Here is a 22,289-nt window from a genome sequence, read left to right as displayed (position 1 = left end):
AACTTGATGTTACTGGATACTCTTTTAATTTGGTAATGAATGTTTCAATTTATTTAAGCATAATCATCTCATTGGTACTGGTATTCTTGTGATGATTTATATAAATTGGAAATAAACAGTTTGTATGCTGAAACTGTTTTAACTCTGCATCATAATGTTGGCACTAAACATAGTTTAGTGAATGAACGATCTGCTTTCTTGTGGCATAAACGTTTAGGTCACATTTCTAGAGAAAGGATGGAAAGATTAATAAAAAATGAAATTCTTCCTTATCTAGATTTTATGGATCTAAATATTTGTGTGAGTTGTATTAAAGGAAAACAAATAAAACATACAAAGAAAGGAGCTACAAGAAGCACTCAGCTTCTTGAAATTGTGCATACTGATATTTGTGGACCTTTTGATGTTAGTTCTTTCGGAAAGGAATGATACTTTATCACCATTTTTTATGATTATTCACGTTACAGTTATGTCTACTTACTGCCCGAGATTTCTTAGGCAATGGATGCCTTAGAAATTTACTACAATGAAGTAAAAGGGCAATTAGACATAAATGTAAAAATTATTAGATATGATAGAGGTGATGAGTATTACGGAAGATATGATGAAACTGGGCAACACCCAGGTCCATTTGCTAAGCTTGTTCAGAAACGTGCATTTGTGTGCAATACACAATTCCCGGTACACCACAACAAAATGGTGTATCAGAAAGGCGGAATAGAACTTTAATGGATATGGTTAGGTGTATGTTAATCAATTAGACTTTATCCGTATCCTTGTGGATGTATACCTTGAAAACTGCCATGTAGTTGTTGAACATGGTTCCTAGTAAGGTAGTTCCAAAGACACCTTTTGAACTGTGGACAAATAGGATACCTAGTATAAGGCACCTGCATGTTTGGGGTTGCCAGGCAGAAATAAGGATTTATAATCCGCAAGAAAGAAAATTGGATGCAAAAACAATCAGTGGATATTTCATTGGTTATCCAGAAAAGTTAAAAGGGTATATGTTTTATTGTTTTAATCATAGTATGAGAATTGTCAAAACTGGAAATGCAAGGTTCATTGGAAATGATGAAATCAGTGGGAGTACAGTTCCACGAGAAATGGAAATTAAAGAAGTTAGAGTGTAAGTCCTTTTAGCTTATGCCTCTAACAGTAAGGTGATTGCTCCTTCAGTTATTGCTACAAAATTAATGAAGAGGAGCAACACAATAATGAACCCATGATGCATAATGAACCTATTATGGAAGAACCACAAGAAGTAGCATTAAAGAGATCTCAAAGAGAAAGGAGACCAGCTATTTCGAATGATTATGTGGTATACCTACATGAAACAGAAACAAACTTAAGCATTAATGATAATGATCCAGTTTTGTTTTCACAAGCTATAAGTTGTAATAATTCTGAGAAGTGGTTAAATGTCATGAAAGAAGAGATAAATTCCATGGAACATAATGGTGTTTAGGACCTTGTAGAATTACCAAAGGATTGTAAGAGAGTTGGTTGTAAGTGGGTCTTCAAGACTAAACGTGACTCTCATGGCAACCTTGAACGTTACAAGGCTAGACTTGCTGCTAAGGAATTTACTCAGAAAGATGACATTGATTATAAAGAGACATTTTACTGTCGAAAGGATTCTTTTAGGATTATCATGGCATTAGTAGCCCATTATGACTTGGAGCTACATCAAATAGATGTGAAAACCGCCTTTCTGAATGGAGATTTAGAGGAGAATGTTTGTATGGACCAACCAATGGGGTTCTCAGTTGAAGGAAATGAACATATGGTGTGCATACTAAAGAAATCAATATACAGTCTTAAAGCAAATTTCCCGCCAATGGTATTTGAGGTTTGATGATACCATTATTTCCTTTAGATTTAAGGAAAATATTGTTTATCAGTGTATGTATCTGAAGGTCAGTGGGAGTAAGGTTATTTTCTAATTCTGTATATTGATGATATCTTGCTTGCAGCAAACGATCTTGGTCTTCTTCATGAGACTAAGAAATTTCTCTCTATAAACTTTGAAGTGAAAGATATGGGTGAGGTAAGTTATGTGATAGGGATAGAAATATTCCATAATAGATCACAAGGATTGTTAGGCTTATCTCAGAAAGTATATATATCGATAAAGTGATAGAGAGATTTAAGATGGAAAGGTGTTTAACATCACCTATTCTAATTTAGAAATGAGACAGAGTTAGTCTCGCACAATGTCCTAGAAATGATATGGAACGAAAACAAATGAAAGTAATTTTGTATGCATCAGTTGTTGTTGCATCTGAGAGCTGAATTTGTAGTATGTTTTGAGGCTATAATTCAGGCTAATTGGCTGCGGAACTTTATTTCAGGGCTTGGAATTGTCGACAGTATTGTTAGGCCGCTGAAAATGTATTGTGATAACTTCGCAGCAATATTTTTTGTAAGAACGACAAGTACTCTAAGGGTGCTAAGCATATGAAATTGAGGTACTTTGTAGTGAAGGAAGAAGTTCAGAAACAAAGAGTGTCAATAGAACATATTAGCACAAACCTTATGATAGTTGACCCTTTGAATAAGGGATTACCGCCCAAGACATTATAGAACATGTTGAAAGTATGAGCATTATTGTTATTGATGATCATTAAGTGTAATTTATCTTATGCATTTTAGTGACACTCTGAGCTCAATTATGATATGTTTCTGATTACCTGTTCTCTATGTTTGCATGCATGTTTGTGTTAGAGTAATGTTAACAGGTTTTGTCTTGAAAGAAGACATTATGTTGGACCAATTATGTACTCCTAACTTATGGTCATATTAAGGAGAAGACTAATTTGTAGTACATGAAAGGGACTATGTCGATTAGATGATGTACAACCGCCATGACTCGAATTGGTTCCTATTCTTAATCATGAAATTATGAAGTACTCAATGTATAGAACAATTTAGTCAATTTTTAATGCGCATTATGTTAGTTAATCTATTTATTTATTTAGTCCATAATGTTTATTAATGTCACATGAGCCAAGTGGGAGAATGTAAGAATTAATGTCTCATGTGAGAGACATTTGACTTATGTAAGGACTAATAAGTAAATAATTAACGATTAAGAGCTAAATTGTAATTGGGCTTAATAGGAGAAGTTTCTAGGATTAACTGCTACTTGATGGGAGTAGTGGTTATAAAAGGGGCTTAATACCCACTAACGTGAAATAAGGTCCCCTTCCTGATCAGAAAGGTGTTCTCTCTCACTCATAGCCATCACTAACGGAGAGAGGCAGAAAAGAAAGGCCAAAGGAAGTGAAATCTTATTTCTCTCATCTTTCAAGGAAATCAAAGTAACGGAGAGAAGTTCCTATGGAGAAAGGTACAAGTCTTCCTATGGAGAAAGGTACACATCATTATCTATTGTTGTTTATTGATTGTTTGTGAGAACCATAGATTTCAAGATCCTGTTGTTTCCTATCATTGATAGTCTAGGAAAACCCTTAAGAATTTTTACAGACCAACCATGGCTTCTGTTGTAATTTCGCTTAACAGCTATTCTGTTACGCTTCCGTTGCCCTCACAACCTTCTTTCTTCATTGATAGAAGTTTAGCGGTCATTAAATCGATCAAAAGCTAGAGTTTGATCCAATGGCAGAAAAATCAGATGAATCAAATATTCAATGTGTCCAACTATCAGTGAATAAGGCTTGGATTACTGAGCCATTTCCTCGCTAGAGTTTACTGATAAAAGTGACACTTGAAGGCCAATAGTGACACTTGAAGGCCAATAAGAGTTATGAGATTTTGTGTCATTTGAATTTTAAATAAAGTTTAGATAGAATTTTTGTTATTTTTAAGCAATTTATCTTTTATGTTTTGTTTTAGTTAGATAATATAAATTTCAAATAAATTTGATAGCAAATTAGATTACTTAGGAATTTGAAAGGGACTGTAAGCCTATATATATAGACGATCTCATTTTATTAATTTCAATGGTTTGCTGGCAAGTAGCTTCTTTTTAATTACTTGATTAATAACAAGTTTATTAAAAGATTGTTATCATTTGATCGAATGCAAAAAATAAAGTTAAAGAGCCAAATAAAATAATCTGAGTTATATATAACAGTAATTGGTTTATAGCTTTTTTTTGTCAGGCATTGGCAATGAGCTTGCTAGAGTGACACTAATTTTCTTAAAAAACGTGAGTTAATTAAAAATAAGTTTTATATTTAATAAGTTATTTCAGTTAATTTTTAAATTTTTTAATTGGTTGAAAATTTTATTTGATTAATTTTTTTAAGTAATTTTTAACGTTTTTTAGTATGTTATTTAAAAACTACATAAAATAATATTTTTTTAAAATATTAATTTTTAATTTTTATATTTTATTCTCCTTTTATCTTTAAAATATTTATTTAATTTCTTATTGTTATTTTTATTTCATTTAAAAAAATTAACTATTTTAAAAATTAATTTTAATAAATATTTATAATTTAATAAATTAACTTAAAAAAATTTAACTATCAACTTTCACTTTCAGTAATCAGATAATTTTAATTTTAGTTAATTTCATCACATATAACTTTAGAGGAAGTAATCCCTAATCTGAATGCATTGACTTGCCACAAAGTATTAATTAGTCTCCATCGATCATTACTTTAAGTACCTTGACATGCGGAAGTGTAATGGACTAGTGGTGATCCTATACTTTGGATGACAGCTGCCCGTAAAATGTGGTGTAATGGACTGGGGTCCTCTTATATTTTGGTTCATCTCTTGCATGTACTAAAAACTCTTGGACTCTTTAATAATATATGCTTTATTATTAAATAAAATCTACGTAACAATGATTAAAATCAGTTAACTTTTCTATATAGAGTAAAGAATGTATGTATTAATCATAGTGTAATTTTTTTTACTGTCATTGAATTACAATTATGTCATGTTTAGTAGATTTGTTTATTTTGTAATAATTATTTTAAATTTTATTAATAATATTTTTGATTGATTTATAATATAAATCTGTTTACTTAACTATCTAATTAAAAGTGTTTTTTATTATAAAAAAAAAAACTACCTAACTAAATGTTATTGAATGATGCAGTAATAGTTGATATAAGTTATACCAATACTTTTGACAATAAAAAAATTTATACCAATATAATTCAAGTAGTTTCTAAATATAATTGGAAGGTGCCTAAAAAAAAATATAATAAGAAGGTATTATTATTAAGTAATTTTTTTTACGATGTTTCCACTTATGTTCGAATTTATGATTTCATCCATTCTACTCTAAATCTTTTCCATTAAACCTAGTGGTTTAGTAAGTTCATTTCTTAAAAAAAAAAAAAGAAGAAGAAGTAAGATCCATATACTAGAAAGCTAATTTTAACTAAACCAACTTATAAGTTATTAATATAATTTTTTGTCCTATATTTAAAGAGAACAAATAAACGTTTCAAGAGCAACCAACTGCAATAATAACAAAAGCTAGTGTGATATAGCAATATAGCATTCTATTTGGGTTTGAATACTGATAGTTTACAGAAAAAATGTTATATTAGTTAAAATTTGTTGATAATTACAATAGTGAAGAGACATATTAAAATTTTATATTGAATAAAGATAATACTTAAATAATCTATATGAGTGGGAAGTAATCTTTACCTTACAAATTTATAGGATTGAGTTAAGCTCATAAAAAATCTACTTTAACCCACTTTCTAACAATGACTAATTTTAATAGATTATTAACCGTTTAAATTATGTCAAACTAAAAAAGCAAACGGAAAATTATATAAGGTAATGTTATCCCCACATTATTTTTTAAAATAAATTTTAGAAGATAAGAAGAGAATGAAGAAAAGTTTAAGTTGAGATAGTTAAAATAATATAAAGTGGGGAAAAAAAAGAATTATGGAAAATACGGTAAAAAAATTAACAAGGAAAATACCTTGTCTAAATATAAGGTAACTAAAACCAAACATCACACCAACAAATTAGGCGACTTGCAGGATATTGTATTTTAGTTTAGGAATTTTTAAGTCATTGACCAATAAGCAAATGACTATCACCACTATGACCAAAATCTAGCGAGGATATGGCTCCGTAATTGAAGCCTCATCTACCGAATATTCAGTTGATTTATTTGATCTTGTTTCCCTTGAATTATACTCTGATGATAGTGTGTCTGGAAGGCTTCTAGTTCTACTATCCACAACAAATGCAGGTTCTGAAGGCACTGAGAGAGTGAGAGAATAACTATTAAGCATGAGTACAACAGAAGCCATGGTTGGTCTGGCAGCCACATTTTTTTGAACACATAATAACCCAATGTGGATGCATCTCATCATTTCATCTTGAGAACCGTCGTTTAATGTGGGATCTACAATATTTGCAGTTGTTCCATTTCTCCAGTTTCGCCATGCCTGCATGAATTTGCTCAATTGCAGATGTTAGTTACCTCACAGATTTCATTTGTGCAGTTGTTATGTGAAGGAAGAAATATTTTTTTAATCCTATTATTACAATGAGAAGGAGAAGGAAAACATAATGAGAAGAAAAGAAAGACTTACAAAGCTCAATAGATCCTCCACGTTCTCCCCACGACGATTACCACTGTTTCTTTTGCCACTTACAATCTCAAGAACCAATACACCGAAACTAAAAACATCTGATTTTGCTGAAAATTGACCATGTATTGCATACTCAGGTGCCATATATCCACTGCACGTCAACGGCAAGTAATATTAATTACGCATGAATTTTATGACACTTTTCACAGTAATGTAAAATATTTTACTTGACAGTTGATTAAAATTAAGCTTCTATAACAATAAATTATAGTATATTCTAACACTTACTAGGTTCCAACAACTCTATTTGTATTTGCTTGTGTTTGATCCAAGTGAACCAATCTTGCCATCCCAAAATCTGATATCTTAGGATGCATCTCTTCATCCAAGAGAATGTTGCTTGCTTTAAGGTCTCTATGTATAATTCGCAGTCGAGAATCCTCATGGAGGTAGAGAATTCCTCGAGCAATACCTCTAATGATTTTGTAGCGCATTTGCCAATCCAATCGTGTTTTCTTCACTGGATCTATATATAAATACCGAAACCATATGATATGAATATTAAAGTAATTTTAGTTGTCAATACGTCTTGAACCAAAACAAAAGTAATAGACATAGAGTAACAATCTAATTATGCAGATATTCAAACTTACCAAATATGAAGTAATCAAGGCTCTTATTAGGAACAAATTCATAGACAAGCAGCCTTTCTCTCCCTTCCAAGCAGAACCCAAGTAGTCTAACTAAATTTCGGTGTTGAAGCTTGACCAGTAAAAGCACTTCATTCTTGAATTCCATATTTCCTTGCCCAGAATCCCTTGACAACCTTTTGACAGCAATTACTTGTCCATTGGAAAGCCGACCCTGAAATTATACCGGTCAAGGATAATAAATCTTTGTTGGCCAAGTTAAATGATATACCATACTTTCATGAAGAGGTAATATTTATCTGAATGAAAAGTATAATAGTGATATTTATCTGAATGAAAAGTATAATATTACTCTGTAAACAGCTCCAAACCCGCCTTGTCCAAGTTTATTAGAATCGTCGAATTCATTTGTAGCAACTCGAATGGTGTCAAAGTTGAATTGCAATGACTCAGAAATTGTAATTTCATCTTCATGACTATCTTCTTCTTCTCTTTTAACTTCATGAACGAGGAGTCGAGAACCCGGGCAAAATTAGTGAGTATTTAGATATGATAAATGAATGCAGGCAAAAATAACATCAAGAGATATAATTTTTGAATGAAAAACCAGAAGGAAATGGCTAAATTGATTTCCCCTGTTACCTAGCTACTAGCTAGAAGTAATTTGAGCAAAATATGCTATGAACTATGGAAACCTTTATTAATTATTGTCTACAAAATGAATTGTATCTGGCTTTATTTAACAGAAGGAATACTGTTAAGGTTTGTCAGAATGAGTTCAGTTATGATTTACGTTAGACTACAGACTACTACTGTCCTTTTAAATTGCCAGACTATTTTTTACAACATAAGATGGTAAATCCATGTTTAGATCATCACACTTACTTTCAGTTTTTTTTCTTGGCTTCCTCACTGTTAGATAGATGCAGAAAAGACTGAGCGCTAAAACAACACTGGCAACTGGCACTGCTATGGCGATGATAGTTCTTGATGTGTTGTTGCTCTTTCCTGCACAAATCAGAATCCTCAGAACACCGACTAAGATTAATAAAAATATATCCAAAAGTCCAACATAAGCCCGAATTTTAAAATTTTATTACCGTATAAAACTGCAGACAAATTTTGAAGACAAAAATGAACCCCTCACAAAGAGGAAAACGTTGAAATAAAAGTGAAAAGTTGATCATAGTCAACTCCCTGGTTCTGTTGGGTGGCTCTATTATTGTAAACTTTAAGATGTAAGCAATTTGAGCAGAGCGTGACAAATACCTGGTGAAGAAGAAGTTTTGTTGGTGGACACTGATGGTGCATCTGAGTCTAATTTTAATGTTGGTCCATAGAAGACGTAGGGGTCAAATCTAATTCTACAACTGGGTTTTAAAACATTGCCACCAGCCTTGCCACTACAACACTCTGGAATTTTTGAAATAGCTTCTTCCAAGCACTTGGTGCAATCTTCCGATGACAAATCAGGGGTGCACTGCGTATAACCAAATATGGTTTGAAAACTCGGAGCAGGTGTGCTAGCCGTAGCATACTTGAGACGAGAGTCACTTGATGCAGCTGTGCGTGTTAGATTCCTCATCAAGCTCTGCAGCGCCTCGTTGAATTGTTCCACTGAACCCTTTACATCCAACGTGTACACGAGTTCCACCATAGGTTGAGTTTCCATGAGGCTAAATATGGAGCGGTTGGAGTAGCGCAACATGCACTCTATACCCCAATCAATCGCATGTTTCTGGTTTGGACACTCCTTTGCGAGAGAGACTCTGGAATTGTTGAGGCATTTGAGGCAATCATCAGGCTTTTGGTCTCCTCTGCAGAGCCCAATGGCGTATACTCTGTCTGGGTGTTGGCCATGAGAGAAATTGTAGAAACCGTAATTGATTTCTTTGTGGGAAGAGAAACTGGATAAGAGGGTGTTGAGGTTGTTGTGATACGTGCTGTTTACTGTGTAGTTCCCTGTGTCGTTATCACATGTCTGCGCGGCTGGTGATGTTATTGTGAAACAGAGAAAAAAAAGAAAGCAAAGGAGCCTTAAAGAAACAGCAGCCATTGTAATTGTCCTCACACCTACTGGTTTCTCAAGTAAAGTCACCTACTGAAGATTGAAGCTTTTTTGTTCGGAATGTGTGTGAACTGGTTGACCCACTATCGAAGTCTTTTTCTCAGACCCTATGTAGTTCGTGTAAATTCACGGCTCTTAATTATCCGACAACTCAATTTCGATATTTTTCTTTGACTGTGTCCCTTGTCTTTTTCTTTGACGTTTAATTTTTATTTAAGAATTTAATTACAATGCACAGTGTTTATACTGTCAAATGACAAACTAAAATTTTTACCGGATAATTTTTGTTTTATTAGAATTATAATTCTTAATAAAAATATTTTTAAATATGTAAATTACACTCTGTATTTATAATAAATAATTTAAACTATTATATAAGGTTTGCTTTTAAATTGAAAAGAAATGGGAGTTAAGAAAGTAAAGTATATAAATACAGTCAACCCTAATTACGTGAAACTTCTTCCATTTTCAGTTGTCAAAATTAAAAACTTTTGAAAGAAGCCCTGGCTTGCAGAGTTGATTGGGACAGAAGTGGGTAATGACAGAGGAAGGAAAGATAAACACATAATACACCTGCAATAAAAGAAAAAAGAGAGAATTAGTCTTCAATCAAATAACGAATATAGTTTTCAATAATGTAAATATGTAACTATTTTGTTTAGAAATTATAAAAATGAATATATATATATATATATATATATATATATATATATATTGAATGATAGGGCTCTTAGGACTTCAATTTCAATGAGATTTTTTTGGAAATTTATTTGAAGGAAAGCGATTTTGGATGTTTTTATTAATTATAATCTTATATTTTTTCAATATTTAAATTTGATCTTTTATTTCTAAATTCAGTTTTAATATTTTAAAAATTATTAACAATTAAAAATAAAATTGTATTATGATATAAATTATTTATTATAAAATTTTAAAATAATTTATATGTTTAAAAATATTTATTTACTGTAAGCTTTAATTAGAATATAATTTGTATATTCAAAAGTATTTATTTATTATGAATAAATGTTAGAAATAAGAAACTAAATCTACAATTTTTTAAATTTGAGAATTAAATTATAAATATAAAAATATAGACTTTAATTAATTTGACTGAAAATATATAAAAGAACTAAAAGCATATTTTTTTTCTTCTAAAAACATATTTTATTTTCTTTAATTTATTTTTATTTAAATTTGAAATATCGGGACCTAATAATAGGCGCCGTCTTTGAAACATTCAGGAAAAATGTATATTTTTACACTGCAATTTTTTTTTTAAAGAACAAACAAGAACTTAAATTTTTCTTTTACATTAGGTTTATGTTCAGCACTAAATTTCTGTAAAAAGAAAATGTTCAGAACTAAATCCATCATGTTTACATACACACACAAAATCCATTATGCATCTATAATGTGAAATGTCACCGATTAGTCACCGATAATAATGTGAAATGTCTTGCATTTTCATTTTACAGTAGTCAAAATTAAAAACTTTTGAAAGAATTAGCCTAGGCTTGGGGACTGACTGGGACAGGAGTGTGTAAAGACAAGAGAGGAAAGCCAAACACAGAATACAGTAGTCAAAAAAGAGAAGAGGATAATTAAATTAGTGTTTAGATTGATCAAGAAAATTGATTTTGATTAAAATTATTTTTAAAGTGATATAATTCATATTTAAATATTTTTATTATAAAACTAAATTAAAGATAAAATTTAGTACTGAATTTTAAATAAAGTTTCATTCAAGAAAAAATAGGTTTGATTGTTTCCACTTCTAAATAAACTAGAAGATCCTGATAAAAAAACCTATAAGACAGTCCATGTATATATGCCTGTTTTTTCTTGAAAAATAAAATAAAAATCTTTGACTCCAATAATTAATAAACAGATTCTTAAATAGTTTTGAATCATCACAATCTTTAATTACTAATCTTTATATCAAACTAAATTAAATCTTATTAAACTAAAGTGTCATGAGCTTATTATACATTAATATAAGATCTCGTTGTCTTTGTATATGAGAAATAATTTATTTAATTTGATTTTTATTTTATATAAAATTTTCTTAGATGCATGATAATTATATATCACGGACATAATTAGTCTTAGGTTAGATCGATGATAAGTATGATCTTTATATATATGACAAACAAAAGTCAATTTTTATTTTTATTTTTTTTCATAAATTTATTATAAAATTTTTATTTTATATATGTATATATATATAGTTTTGATTGAAACTACAAACTAGCATAGCATTGGTACAAGAAAATCAAAGGATGGCAGCTATGGCCATAGTTTCTAAAACTATAATCCTATTTCTTCTTCTCCTTGTCGTACTAATGTCACTAACCACCGCCCAGCCAGTCTTTATAAAACATTGTTGTATTTGTTTTTGACAAAAATGGCAAGCTGGCAACCAATATCGCTAAAGGTACTTTCCTGGTAAATTAACCTCACACCTTTTGTTCAAACTGCTTACCAACACGTACTCACATTAATTATGGCTTCTTTTACCCCGTCTTTTGAAAACTAATTCGGTTGGATCAATGGATCAGATATCGGATTAGTGACTAGTGAGTCACATAATATATATATATATAACTAAAAAAATATCATCAATCCATAGTTTATATTTCAATATTACTTAATCATTCATTATTATAAATTATTTTATTAAATGTTATTATTAAATTACTAAAAAAAATTCTTATTGTCGTATAAAAGTTGTCAAATAATTCAAATAAAGATGATAAAAATGTATAAAACACATCAATTTTAAATCATATCAATATCAAGATAATAATTATTAGTTATTTTATATTATTATCAAAATTAAAATAATTTTACAGGAACATATTATATGCTAGTATTTAATAATTAATTATTAATGGTTGAACATTTTTTAAGAATTGTAAAATAAAATGATTTTACTCATATAATTAAATTCAATTTTAAAAAATAAAATTTAAAACTTTAAATATAATTTTAATTCAATACCCTCATAAAATATGCATGGTTTATTATACATTTAAATAAGTTTCTAACTAAAATATCTTTAAACTAAATTCAATCAAAATATTTTTTATTATAATTATATATGGGCTTATAGCTGCTCAACACTATACCTATATATGTTATTGAAAAGAAAATGAAATCATTAAATCATTATATAATTACACGTATAGCAACAAGTACCTGCAACATAAAGTCTGAATTTCCATTCAAAACCACGGCTGTGGAGTGTGGAGGAAGGAAATGGAACATCTCTCAAATCACTAAGAACAAACAAAGGCTTCGAGACCAACTAAAGGTCATGTCACAATTTTAGACAAAGGATGCGTGTTGTATTTAAACAGGACATTGCAGGAACAAATTACATGACTTCTAAGACGTTGTATTCTGGTTTAAGACTAGCTAGAAGCATTGACGATGAATGAATCTCATCCCCATGACAAAAATCTAGCGAGGGTATAGCTCAGTAATTGAAGCTTCATTTTCTGATTCTTGAGCTGATTTAAGTATCGGTTCACTTGTTCCTGTTTCCCTTGAATTATACTCCCATGATTGCATGTCTGGACGGCTTTGAGTTCTACTGTTCATATAAAATGCAGGTTCGGCCGGAATTGGGAGACTGAGAGAATAGCTATTAAGCATCAGTATAATGTTAGCCATGGTTGGTCTGTCAGCTAAATTTTCTTGAACACAAAGTAAACCAATATGGATGCTTCTCATCATTTCATTTCGTGAATTGTTGTTTAGTGATGGATCTACAATATTTATAGCTGTCCCCTCCTTCCAGTTTCTCCATGCCTACAAAAAATTGTTATTAGATCACAGATTCCACTTCTACATCAATGTTTTGGAGCACGTAGTCCTCAAATCCATACTTTTAAATGAAAAAGAAGAAATAACAGTGACAAAAGGAAGACTTACGAAGCTTAGTAGATCCTCCATATTCTCCCCATTACTAATGCCACTGTTTTTCTGGCCACTTACAATCTCAAGAACTAATACACCAAAACTGAAGACATCTGATTTCACTGAAAATTGTCCATGCATTGCATACTCTGGCGCCATATATCCACTACATGTCAATATGGGACAGAATTACTAGTGATAAATGGTACGACTCTTCGCACGGTAATAAATTTTTATTTTGTTTCAGCAGCTAATGCCAATGGCTTTCATAACATAGCTTTAATTCTGAATTCCTATCACTCAGTCATCCAAAGCTGAACGATTGTAATAACTACTTAAGACTCAAACTCTTCGAATGAGCTACTAATACATGGTTTGGTGAAAATTAATGTTCGAAAGTTCTCGTTGATGGTTGATTGAAATTAAAGCCTCGACAATTAATAAGCTATAGCATATATTATAATACTTACTAGGTTCCCACAATTCTACTTGTATTTGCTTGAGTTTGATCCACTAATACCAGTCTTGCCATGCCAAAATCTGCTATCTTAGGATTCATCTCTTCATCTAAGAGAATGTTGCTTGCTTTGAGATCACGATGGATAATACGCAGTCGAGAATCTTCGTGAAGGTAGAGAAGGCCTCGAGCAATACCTCTAATGATTTTGTAGCGTCTTTCCCAATCCAGTTGTGCTTTCATGGTTGAATCTGCATATACGACCATCAGTTTTAAAAGCCACATGAATAATTAGGCTTTGTCTTGAACCAGAAGTAAAATATAGAGCGACAGTTTAAATATGCAGTTATTCAGACCTACCGAATATGAAATAATCAAGGCTTTTATTATGAACATATTCATAGACGAGTAGCCTTTCTCTTCCTTCCAAGCAGAAACCAAGAAGCCTAACTAAATTTCGGTGCTGAAGCTTGGCCACTAAAAGCACTTCATTTTTAAATTCCGTATCCCCCTGCCCAGAATCTCTTGACAACCTTTTGACTGCAATCATCTGTCCATTAGAGAGCTTACCCTGAAAATATATCTGTCAGGTGCAGAAAATATTTTCTAGCTGGTGGTATATCATGTTTTGGTGAAGAAGTGATGTGTTTCTGAAATCTGAATTCGAGAGTCACTTACCCAATAAACAGCTCCAAATCCACCTTGTCCTAGTTTATTAGATTCAGAGAAGTCTTCTGTAGCAACTCGTATTGTGTCCAAGTTGAATTGTAATGACTCAGCAATTTTAATTTCATCATCATCTTCAATTGCATCTTCTTCTCCTTTAACTTCACATGGGGAACAAATTTAAACTAGTGAGTTCTTCAAATATGTTACAACCTCAATACTGCTAAGGTTCGGTCAAAATAGAATATCGGGATGTATAATTTCTGAAATCAGAACACAAGTTTGCAGTAAGCCAGTAACTTACTCATACTATTCACCAAAAAGAAGTGACTTACTCATACTTTGAATTATTAAAAAAGAATCATAAACCGTGTTTAATAGTTTGTATGCAGTTAAGTTATTATTTATAGGAAATAATTACTGTATATGATGACAGTTCATATATGCCTTTCTACAAGAATTTTTTCCTATATATTTATAGATCGTTGTACTTATCAACAATTGGAGTAAGTTGAAAGAGAATTTCTAGGGTGCCCCCATTAATTTGGGAGAATTGATATAGTTGATTTTTTAACCAGTAGGAATTAATTAAGCTATATTATTAATTTATTATATGTTATTTTAACATTTAATGATAATTTGAAAAAAAGTAAACTTTAATTTTTTAAAGAAATGGTTAACAAAAGATTAATTTAAAGCAAAAAAAAAAAAGTAAAGATATGCCAATTAGCATAATAACAAGCAACACAATATAATAACAAATAAAAAAATGATAAAAAAAATCATCATTTTAAAATTTTGAATTTCATTCTTATCCTTTTTTTAAGTCTTTGTATTTTATGAATTTTAGATATTTATCTAATTCTCTTAAGTTTTTATATTGAGAGTTTAATTCTTAATTTGTTTTATATTTTTACTTAATTAAAATGTTAAAATTATGCAAAAAATTGACAAAGCACTAAAGGATAACAAAAAGTATATAAAATACATAAAATTTGTAAAATACAAAGACTTAAAAAAAATAAGAATGAAATCCAAAATTTTAAAATTGAGATTTTTTTTATCACTTTCTTGATTTGTTGTCATAGTTGGACTTGCCTGTAAGATTTTTCCTTGCCTTACTCCTCCTTAAATATAGGCAGAGACAAATGAGCAAAACAACAACAGTAGGCACAATTACAGCAATGACAATCAATGTTGTGTTGCTACTTTCTGCAAAAACAAGATTCCTCTGCTCGTGAGACATTTGAAGAATTAAGGATGATAAAATATTTTAAAGGATAAGAAAAAGAGAAAAAGGGACAACATATATTAAAAAGAAAAATGTATGATATTAAAACCGCAATTACCTTGTTGGGAAGTGTTATTGGTGGGCGGAGGAGGAGGTGGTGATACCTCTGGGACTGGGTCTATTGTTGTCGTTTGTCCGTAGAAGGGTCCGAGTTCAAATCTAACATTACAACTGGGTCTAATAACTCTACCTCCTCTCTTACCACTACAACAATCTTGGATATTTTCTATAGCTCCAACCAAGCAGCTACTGCAGTCTAGCCCAGACAAATCAGGTGTGCACTGCACCAAACCGTATATTCTTTGAAAACTTGCCGCAGTTGTATCGTCTGTAGCATACTTACGACGAGAGTCACCTGATGCAGCTCTGTCCGTTAGATTGCTCATCAAGGTTTGGAGCACTTGATTAAACTGTTCCGCGTCCGTTGCATTGACTGTGTTCCCCAGGAAAAGAGCAGGAGAAGTTTCCATGACGCCAAAAATTGTGGTGTTGGAGTAGCGTAACATGCAATTGTCATAATATATAATTGCCTTTTTCTGGTTTGGACAACGCTGTGTGAGATTGCCTCTGGCATCGTTGAGGCAACTGCGGCACTCATCTGGCTCAACATCTCCTCTACACAGCCCAATTGCGTTTACTTTGTCAGTGTTTTGGCCATATGAAAAGTTGTAGAAACCATAGTTAATTTCTGTGTGGGAAGAGAGAGTGGTTAAAAGGGTGTTTAGGTTGGTGTTATAAGTGCTATTGGCTGTGTAGTTCCCTATGCTGTCATCGCATTCGGCTGACTGAGCGTTGGCTTCATATATGAATTTTAGAAATAAACAACAATGAAAGAAAAGTTTGCAAGAAATGGCAGCCATCCTGATCGTCCTTGCGCCAACCAGAATAACGAGCAGAGTATTGAATCTTTAGGTGTGATTATGAATTATATTGGCCATAGCTGCTGCTGCCACTTTATAACCTAAATTTCCTTGAATCATATATATATATAGTACTATTATTCGTTTAATTTTTATTTAAGAATTTAATTTCTATGCACAGTGTTTATACTGTCAAATTACAAACTAAAACTTTAACCGGATAATTTTTGTTTTATTAGAATTATAATTCTTAATAAAAATATTTTTAAATATGTAAAATATATTCTGTATTTATAATAAATAATTTAAACTATTATATGAGCTCATTTTAGTAGTTTATCCGAAGCTTTTCTCTTGCTTATTCTTCACATTTCAATTCAAATCTGATGTCAAACTTTTACGTTTTACAATATATTTTTTTGTTATTTTAGTGTATGTTTAATTTGCGATTAAAATTGTATTTATAATAAATATGTAAAATATATTCTGTATTTATAATAAATAATTTAAACTGTTATATAAGGTTAGTTTTTAAATTGAAAAGAAATGGGAGTTACTAAAGTATAGTATATAAATAAAGTCAATCCTAATACGTGTATATAAATAAAGTATATAAATAGTTAAGTTGAAAATATGTCAAACCTAAACCTAATTACGTGAAACTTCTTCCATTTTCAGCGGTCAAAATTAAAAACTTTTGAAAGAAGCCCTGGCTTGCAGAGTTGCAACAAAAGGAAGGAAAGATTGATTGGGTCAGAAGTGGGTAATGACAGAGGAAGGAAAAATAAACACATAAAACACTTGAAGGAAAAAGAGAGAAATAGTCTTCAATCAAATAACGAATATAGTTTTCAATAATTTAAATATGTAATTATTTTTTTTAGAAATTATAAAAATGAATATATATATATATATATATATATATATAAGAATTAATATAGATATTTTGAATGATAGAGCTTTTAGGACTTCAATAATGAGAATGTTTTGGAAATTTATTTGAAGGAAAACGATTTTGGATATTTTTCTTGATTATAATCTTATATTTTTTTCAATATATATAAATTTCATTTTCTATTTCGAAATTAAATTTTAATATTTTAAAAATTATTAATAATTAAAAATAACATTGTATTATAATATAAATTATAAATTATTTATTTAAAATTTAAAATATAATTTATATGTTTTAAAATATTTATTTACCGTAAGTTTTAATTATAATATAATTTGATATTCAAAATTATTTATTTATTATGAATAAATATTTTAAATAAGAAACTAAAACTACAATTTTTTTAATTTGAGAATTAAATTATCAATATAAAAATATAGATTTTAATTACTTTGAATGAAAATGTATAAAAGAACTAAAAGCATATTTTTTTTCTTTATCTTATTTTATTTAAATTTAAAATATCCGGCGCCATCTTTGAAACATTCAGGAAATATGCCAATTAAATGGAGAAAGATCTTAAGAAATTGTCATCTAAAACAAAAAGAGAAAGAGTAACGCGTAATCCCACGTTCTGAAACTGAGAAAAGTCTCATTTTTAATTATCATAAAAAGAAAAAAAAAAGTCTCATTCTGATTTATTTGCCTCCAACGTGACCGATATGGCTATTAAATAGTTACTTGAAAAAGAAAAGTCCCATTAAGAAGACAACTTCATGAATGATGCTTGATGAAGATTGAAGATTAGAGACGGAACCGTTTGCGTTGACAAATCCAAACACAGAAACTTTTAACATCGACGGAGTCTACGACACCAAAGTTGCGAACAAAAACGCTCACCTGCGTGCATGACAACAAAAGTTCCAGAAATGTTAAAGAGAATAATATATTTATATACGGATCATGTTAATTATCGTCTTAAGACTATCGGTTAAAGAATTAAAATATAAAGAAGTTTCATTAGAAGAATTCATTGAAATACACGAAAGAAAACATGTACAATATTACACTTTTCAATAAGAAATTTCTAGTTTTATTTTCTTAATTACCCTATTTCACGAAACAACACTGCATAGCATTTTTTTTTCTATATTTAAATGGCGTTAATGCAAACTGTAAATAAAATCTCTTTCTCCACTTCTCTCAGTGTTTTGTAGTTTTTAATTAAAAGAAAAAGCAAAACATCTAAAAGGTATTCTTGTTTTCTACTTTTAAAAACTAAAATAAGAGGATAATTTTAAGGACCATGTTCTCTCTGGTACATTATAAAAACAGTTTTAAAACTCATCACTCAAACAAGTTTTTTAATTTTTTAATTTTAAAAAACTAAAAACTATTTTTGAAATTAGTTTTAATGTCTACTATAAAAAAAAAGTGGAAAAAAGGCCTTGTAATACGAATACCACGCTTCATATTTTTATACGAGTAATGATTATACACATTTATATATTAAACACTTTATTAATATTTTCTATATTTTTTTTTGGAGTTATCTTAACCTACTCCAACTAAACGGAATAAAAAAAATACATCATTAATAATTGGTGAAATTATTTTATGTATTTAAAGATAATCAATACAATTTTCTAATTAGACATTTACACCGGCCAGTAATTTAAAATAGTTATATAACTGTTTTTATTTAATGCAGCCGCATATAGCTAAAAGTAGCCTCCTTTATTCAGTATACAAACATTATTTGAGAATAATTTTCTATTAGTATTATAGATGGAAGGTGGAAGTGCGACGGCATCACAGTGACAGAGATGGAGATGGAGCTGGTGCATATGCCGTAGGTTCATCATAGAAGGGGTAGTTTTCGTATCTGATATTACAACTGGGTCTAAGAACTCTACCACCTATCTTGCCGTTACAACATCTTGGGATTTCTGAGATAGCCCCAATCAAGCAGTGTTTGCACTCTGGCTGAGACAAGTCTGGAGTGCACTGCACCAGACCATATATTGCTTGAATATTTGTGGCGGTTGCGCTGGCGGCGGCGTACTTGCGTCGAGAGTCACCTGATGCAGCTATTCCTGTTAGCATCCTCATCAAGTTCCTCAGGACTTGATTGAACTGGCCCACGTTCGTTGCATTTTGTATGTTAAATAGCACATAATCAGGAGAAGTTTCCATTACGCCAAATATTGACCGGTCTGAGTAGCGCAACAAGCATTCGTCATAATATATAATTGCCTCTTTCTGATTTGGACAACGCTGGGTCAGATTGCCTCTGGCATCGTTGAGGCAACTGCGGCACTCATCTGGCTTAAGATCTCCTCTGCAGAGCCCAATGGCGTTTACTTTGTCTTCATTTTCACCATACGACAAGTTGTAGAAACCATAGTTAATTTCTGTGTGGGAAGAGAGAGTGGATAAAAGGGTGTTAAGGTTGTTGTTGTAGGTGCTATTGACTGTGTGGTTCCCTTTGTTGTTATCACAGAATACGGTGTTATACTGGGCGCTGGCTTCAGATACGATTATGAAAAGGAGACAACAAACAAAGGAATCCTTCCTAGAGGAAACAACAAGAGCCATTATTATCTATGATTGCACTTTTTTACTGGGGATAGATAATTAAGAATTAAATAAAGGACATTCAATATGCGAAGAGTGAAGTGATTTGCTGATGAGTACGTAAACTGTGGTGTTGGTACTTCAATTTATAACCAAAATTTCTCTGGCACCGTGTAGAAACGAAACTTTTACTATTCAATTCGCAGGACAACGCTGGGTGAGATTCGCAGGTCACATATGGAAACTGAAAGGAAACTGTAAAATTGAGACTGGTAGTGCCTCGTGTGTCCTTAAGGATTTTTTTTTTCCTTTTAAATCGAGAGAAAAATGCTTTAAAGTTTGAATAACATGTAGAAATTGTACTTTGTAACTAATTTTCAATTTAGAAGCTTCTCTAAATTCGTCGCTGGATGTGTTAGTCTATACGAAGCTATGAAATTTATAATTAAACAATCAATTAAATTGTTGGTTAAAGGGCTGATTAGAATATTCTAAAATAGGTTACTAATCTAGACTTGTTTGCTGTTGCAACAAAAATCTAGACTTGTTTGCTGATGTCATTAAGGAATATTATTATCATATATTAACTTTTCTTTTATCTCACTTCCAACCCATTTTTTTTTTCTTTCTTTTCCTTTCTCATCATATATTTACTTATTTGTCACATAATGATCAAAATACACTCAAAAGAATGAGGTGGACGTTTAACATTTTTCTCTTATTTTTTTATCCTTCGTAATTAAAGAAAGTGGAACTCTCACAATAATTTATGCATTTTATTGAATCTAGTTGAACTAAATTCTTTTAATAGGTCTTGCATACATAATTGTGTCATGAATAAATTAGATATTTCATTATCTATAGAAAAACATTCTCTCAATTAGATATTATCTTTTATCTTTATTTTAATAATTTTTTAAAAAATTGTCAAAATTTCAAAATATTATAATAATTCTCTCAATTAGAACTGTATTTTTCAGTCCCTTGCCCGTGCTCTTGTCATTGTCAATTAAAATTTAAGAGTTGGGGCTTGACAATTAAGAGGGAAACAACCCGGAAAAAGAAAAAGAAAAAAAAAAAACAATATGGGGAAGCCAACTAGAGACTCCACGAGAAAGTGTACGGGAATTGCAGGTGCAGTGCAGATGTATATATAGAAATAGAACTATATATAGAAGGAAAAGAAAATGATTTTTGTGAATAGAATTCTGAACTTTTACTGATACAGACAGTAAATGCTAGTAATTCTTACAAAGAATGACAGAAAAGAACAGAGAAAACAAAATAGGTGAGATAAGTTAAAAAATAATAACAGAATACTATATTTTATTTGTAGCGCAGCCGCATCTACTTAAATAATTTTGCATTAGCGTAATAGGTGGATGGTGGAAGTGCCGCGGCATCAAAGTGATGGTGCTGGTGCATCTTCTGTAGCATGTTCATGCTCATCATAGAAGCGGAAGTTTTCATATCTAATATTACAACTGGGTGCAGCAACCCTACCACTTATATTGCCGATACAACAGCTTGTGATTCTCGAGAAAGCCTCAACCAAGCAACTGTTGCAGTCTTGTTCAGACAAGTCAGGAGTGCACTGCGCAGCACCATATATGGTTTGAGAATTTGGAGCAGTTGCATTTGCCGCGGCATACTTACGAAGAGAGTTACCTGATGCAGCTATGCCCGTTAGATTACTCATCAAGTTCCCCAACACTTGATTGAACTGGTCCACGTCCGTTGCATTGGTTATTTCCGACAAATAAAACAAAGGTGAAGTTTCCATGACGCCATATATTGAGCGGTTTGAGTAGCGCAACATGCACTTGTCATACCACCCAATTGCCTCTTTCTGGTTTGGACAAAGCTGGGTGAGAAGGACCGTTGAATTGTTTAGGCAGCTGCTGCATTCGTCTGGTTTAACATCTCCTCTGCACAGCCCAATGGCGTTTACTTTGTCCATGTTTTCGCCGTAAGAGAGATTGTAGAAACCATAGTCGATTCCTGTGTTGGAAGTGAGATTGGATAAAAGGGTGTTGAGGTTTGTGTGATAAGTGCTGTTGGCTGTGAATCTGCCTTTATCACTGAGACAAAAGTGATTTACGAAACTTGGCTGGGCGCTGGCTTGAGATATAGTAATTATGAAAAGGAGACAACAAATAAAGGAAATAACAGACATTATGATTGTCTTCTTTCAGAAAATGAAGTGATTAATTTGCTTGCTGAGTAAAATTTGTGTTGTTGGTACATTTAATTTATAAGCTAACTTTGTTTGGCGCATACCTTGTATGAAACGAAACTTTTACCATTCAATTCGCTGAAGAGGTCACATTCACACATATGAAACTGTTAAAAA

At 31.1% G+C, this 22,289-nt stretch overlaps 2 protein-coding genes across 2 annotated transcripts; both read right to left on the bottom strand.

Annotated features, from left to right (window-relative positions):
* Window positions 1-5,887: 5,887 nt before the first annotated feature.
* LOC114369369 (putative receptor-like protein kinase At4g00960) lies at window positions 5,888-9,333 on the bottom strand. The gene is made up of 7 exons (XM_028326587.1): window positions 8,468-9,333; window positions 8,084-8,206; window positions 7,551-7,696; window positions 7,202-7,412; window positions 6,837-7,074; window positions 6,549-6,699; window positions 5,888-6,401 (listed from the first exon to the last, which is right to left on the bottom strand). The coding sequence occupies exons 1-7, from the start codon at window positions 9,252-9,254 to the stop codon at window positions 6,063-6,065; spliced, it is 1,995 nt and encodes a 664-aa protein (XP_028182388.1). The 5' UTR covers window positions 9,255-9,333; the 3' UTR covers window positions 5,888-6,062.
* A 3,049-nt stretch (window positions 9,334-12,382) lies between these two features.
* On the bottom strand, window positions 12,383-22,147 carry LOC114372522 (putative receptor-like protein kinase At4g00960). The gene is made up of 9 exons (XM_028330120.1): window positions 21,605-22,147; window positions 19,182-19,440; window positions 18,642-18,674; window positions 15,412-15,572; window positions 14,326-14,462; window positions 14,008-14,218; window positions 13,661-13,898; window positions 13,206-13,356; window positions 12,383-13,082 (listed from the first exon to the last, which is right to left on the bottom strand). Exons 1-9 carry the CDS (start codon window positions 22,110-22,112, stop codon window positions 12,732-12,734), a joined length of 2,049 nt encoding a protein of 682 aa, XP_028185921.1. The 5' UTR covers window positions 22,113-22,147; the 3' UTR covers window positions 12,383-12,731.
* Between the last annotated feature and the right edge of the window lie 142 nt (window positions 22,148-22,289).

The sequence above is a fragment of the Glycine soja genome, chromosome 10 (assembly GCF_004193775.1).
Source record: "Glycine soja cultivar W05 chromosome 10, ASM419377v2, whole genome shotgun sequence".
Lineage (NCBI taxonomy): Eukaryota > Viridiplantae > Streptophyta > Magnoliopsida > Fabales > Fabaceae > Glycine > Glycine soja.
Note: the sequence above shows the minus strand (reverse complement) of the source record. Positions and strands in the feature narration are given on the sequence as shown.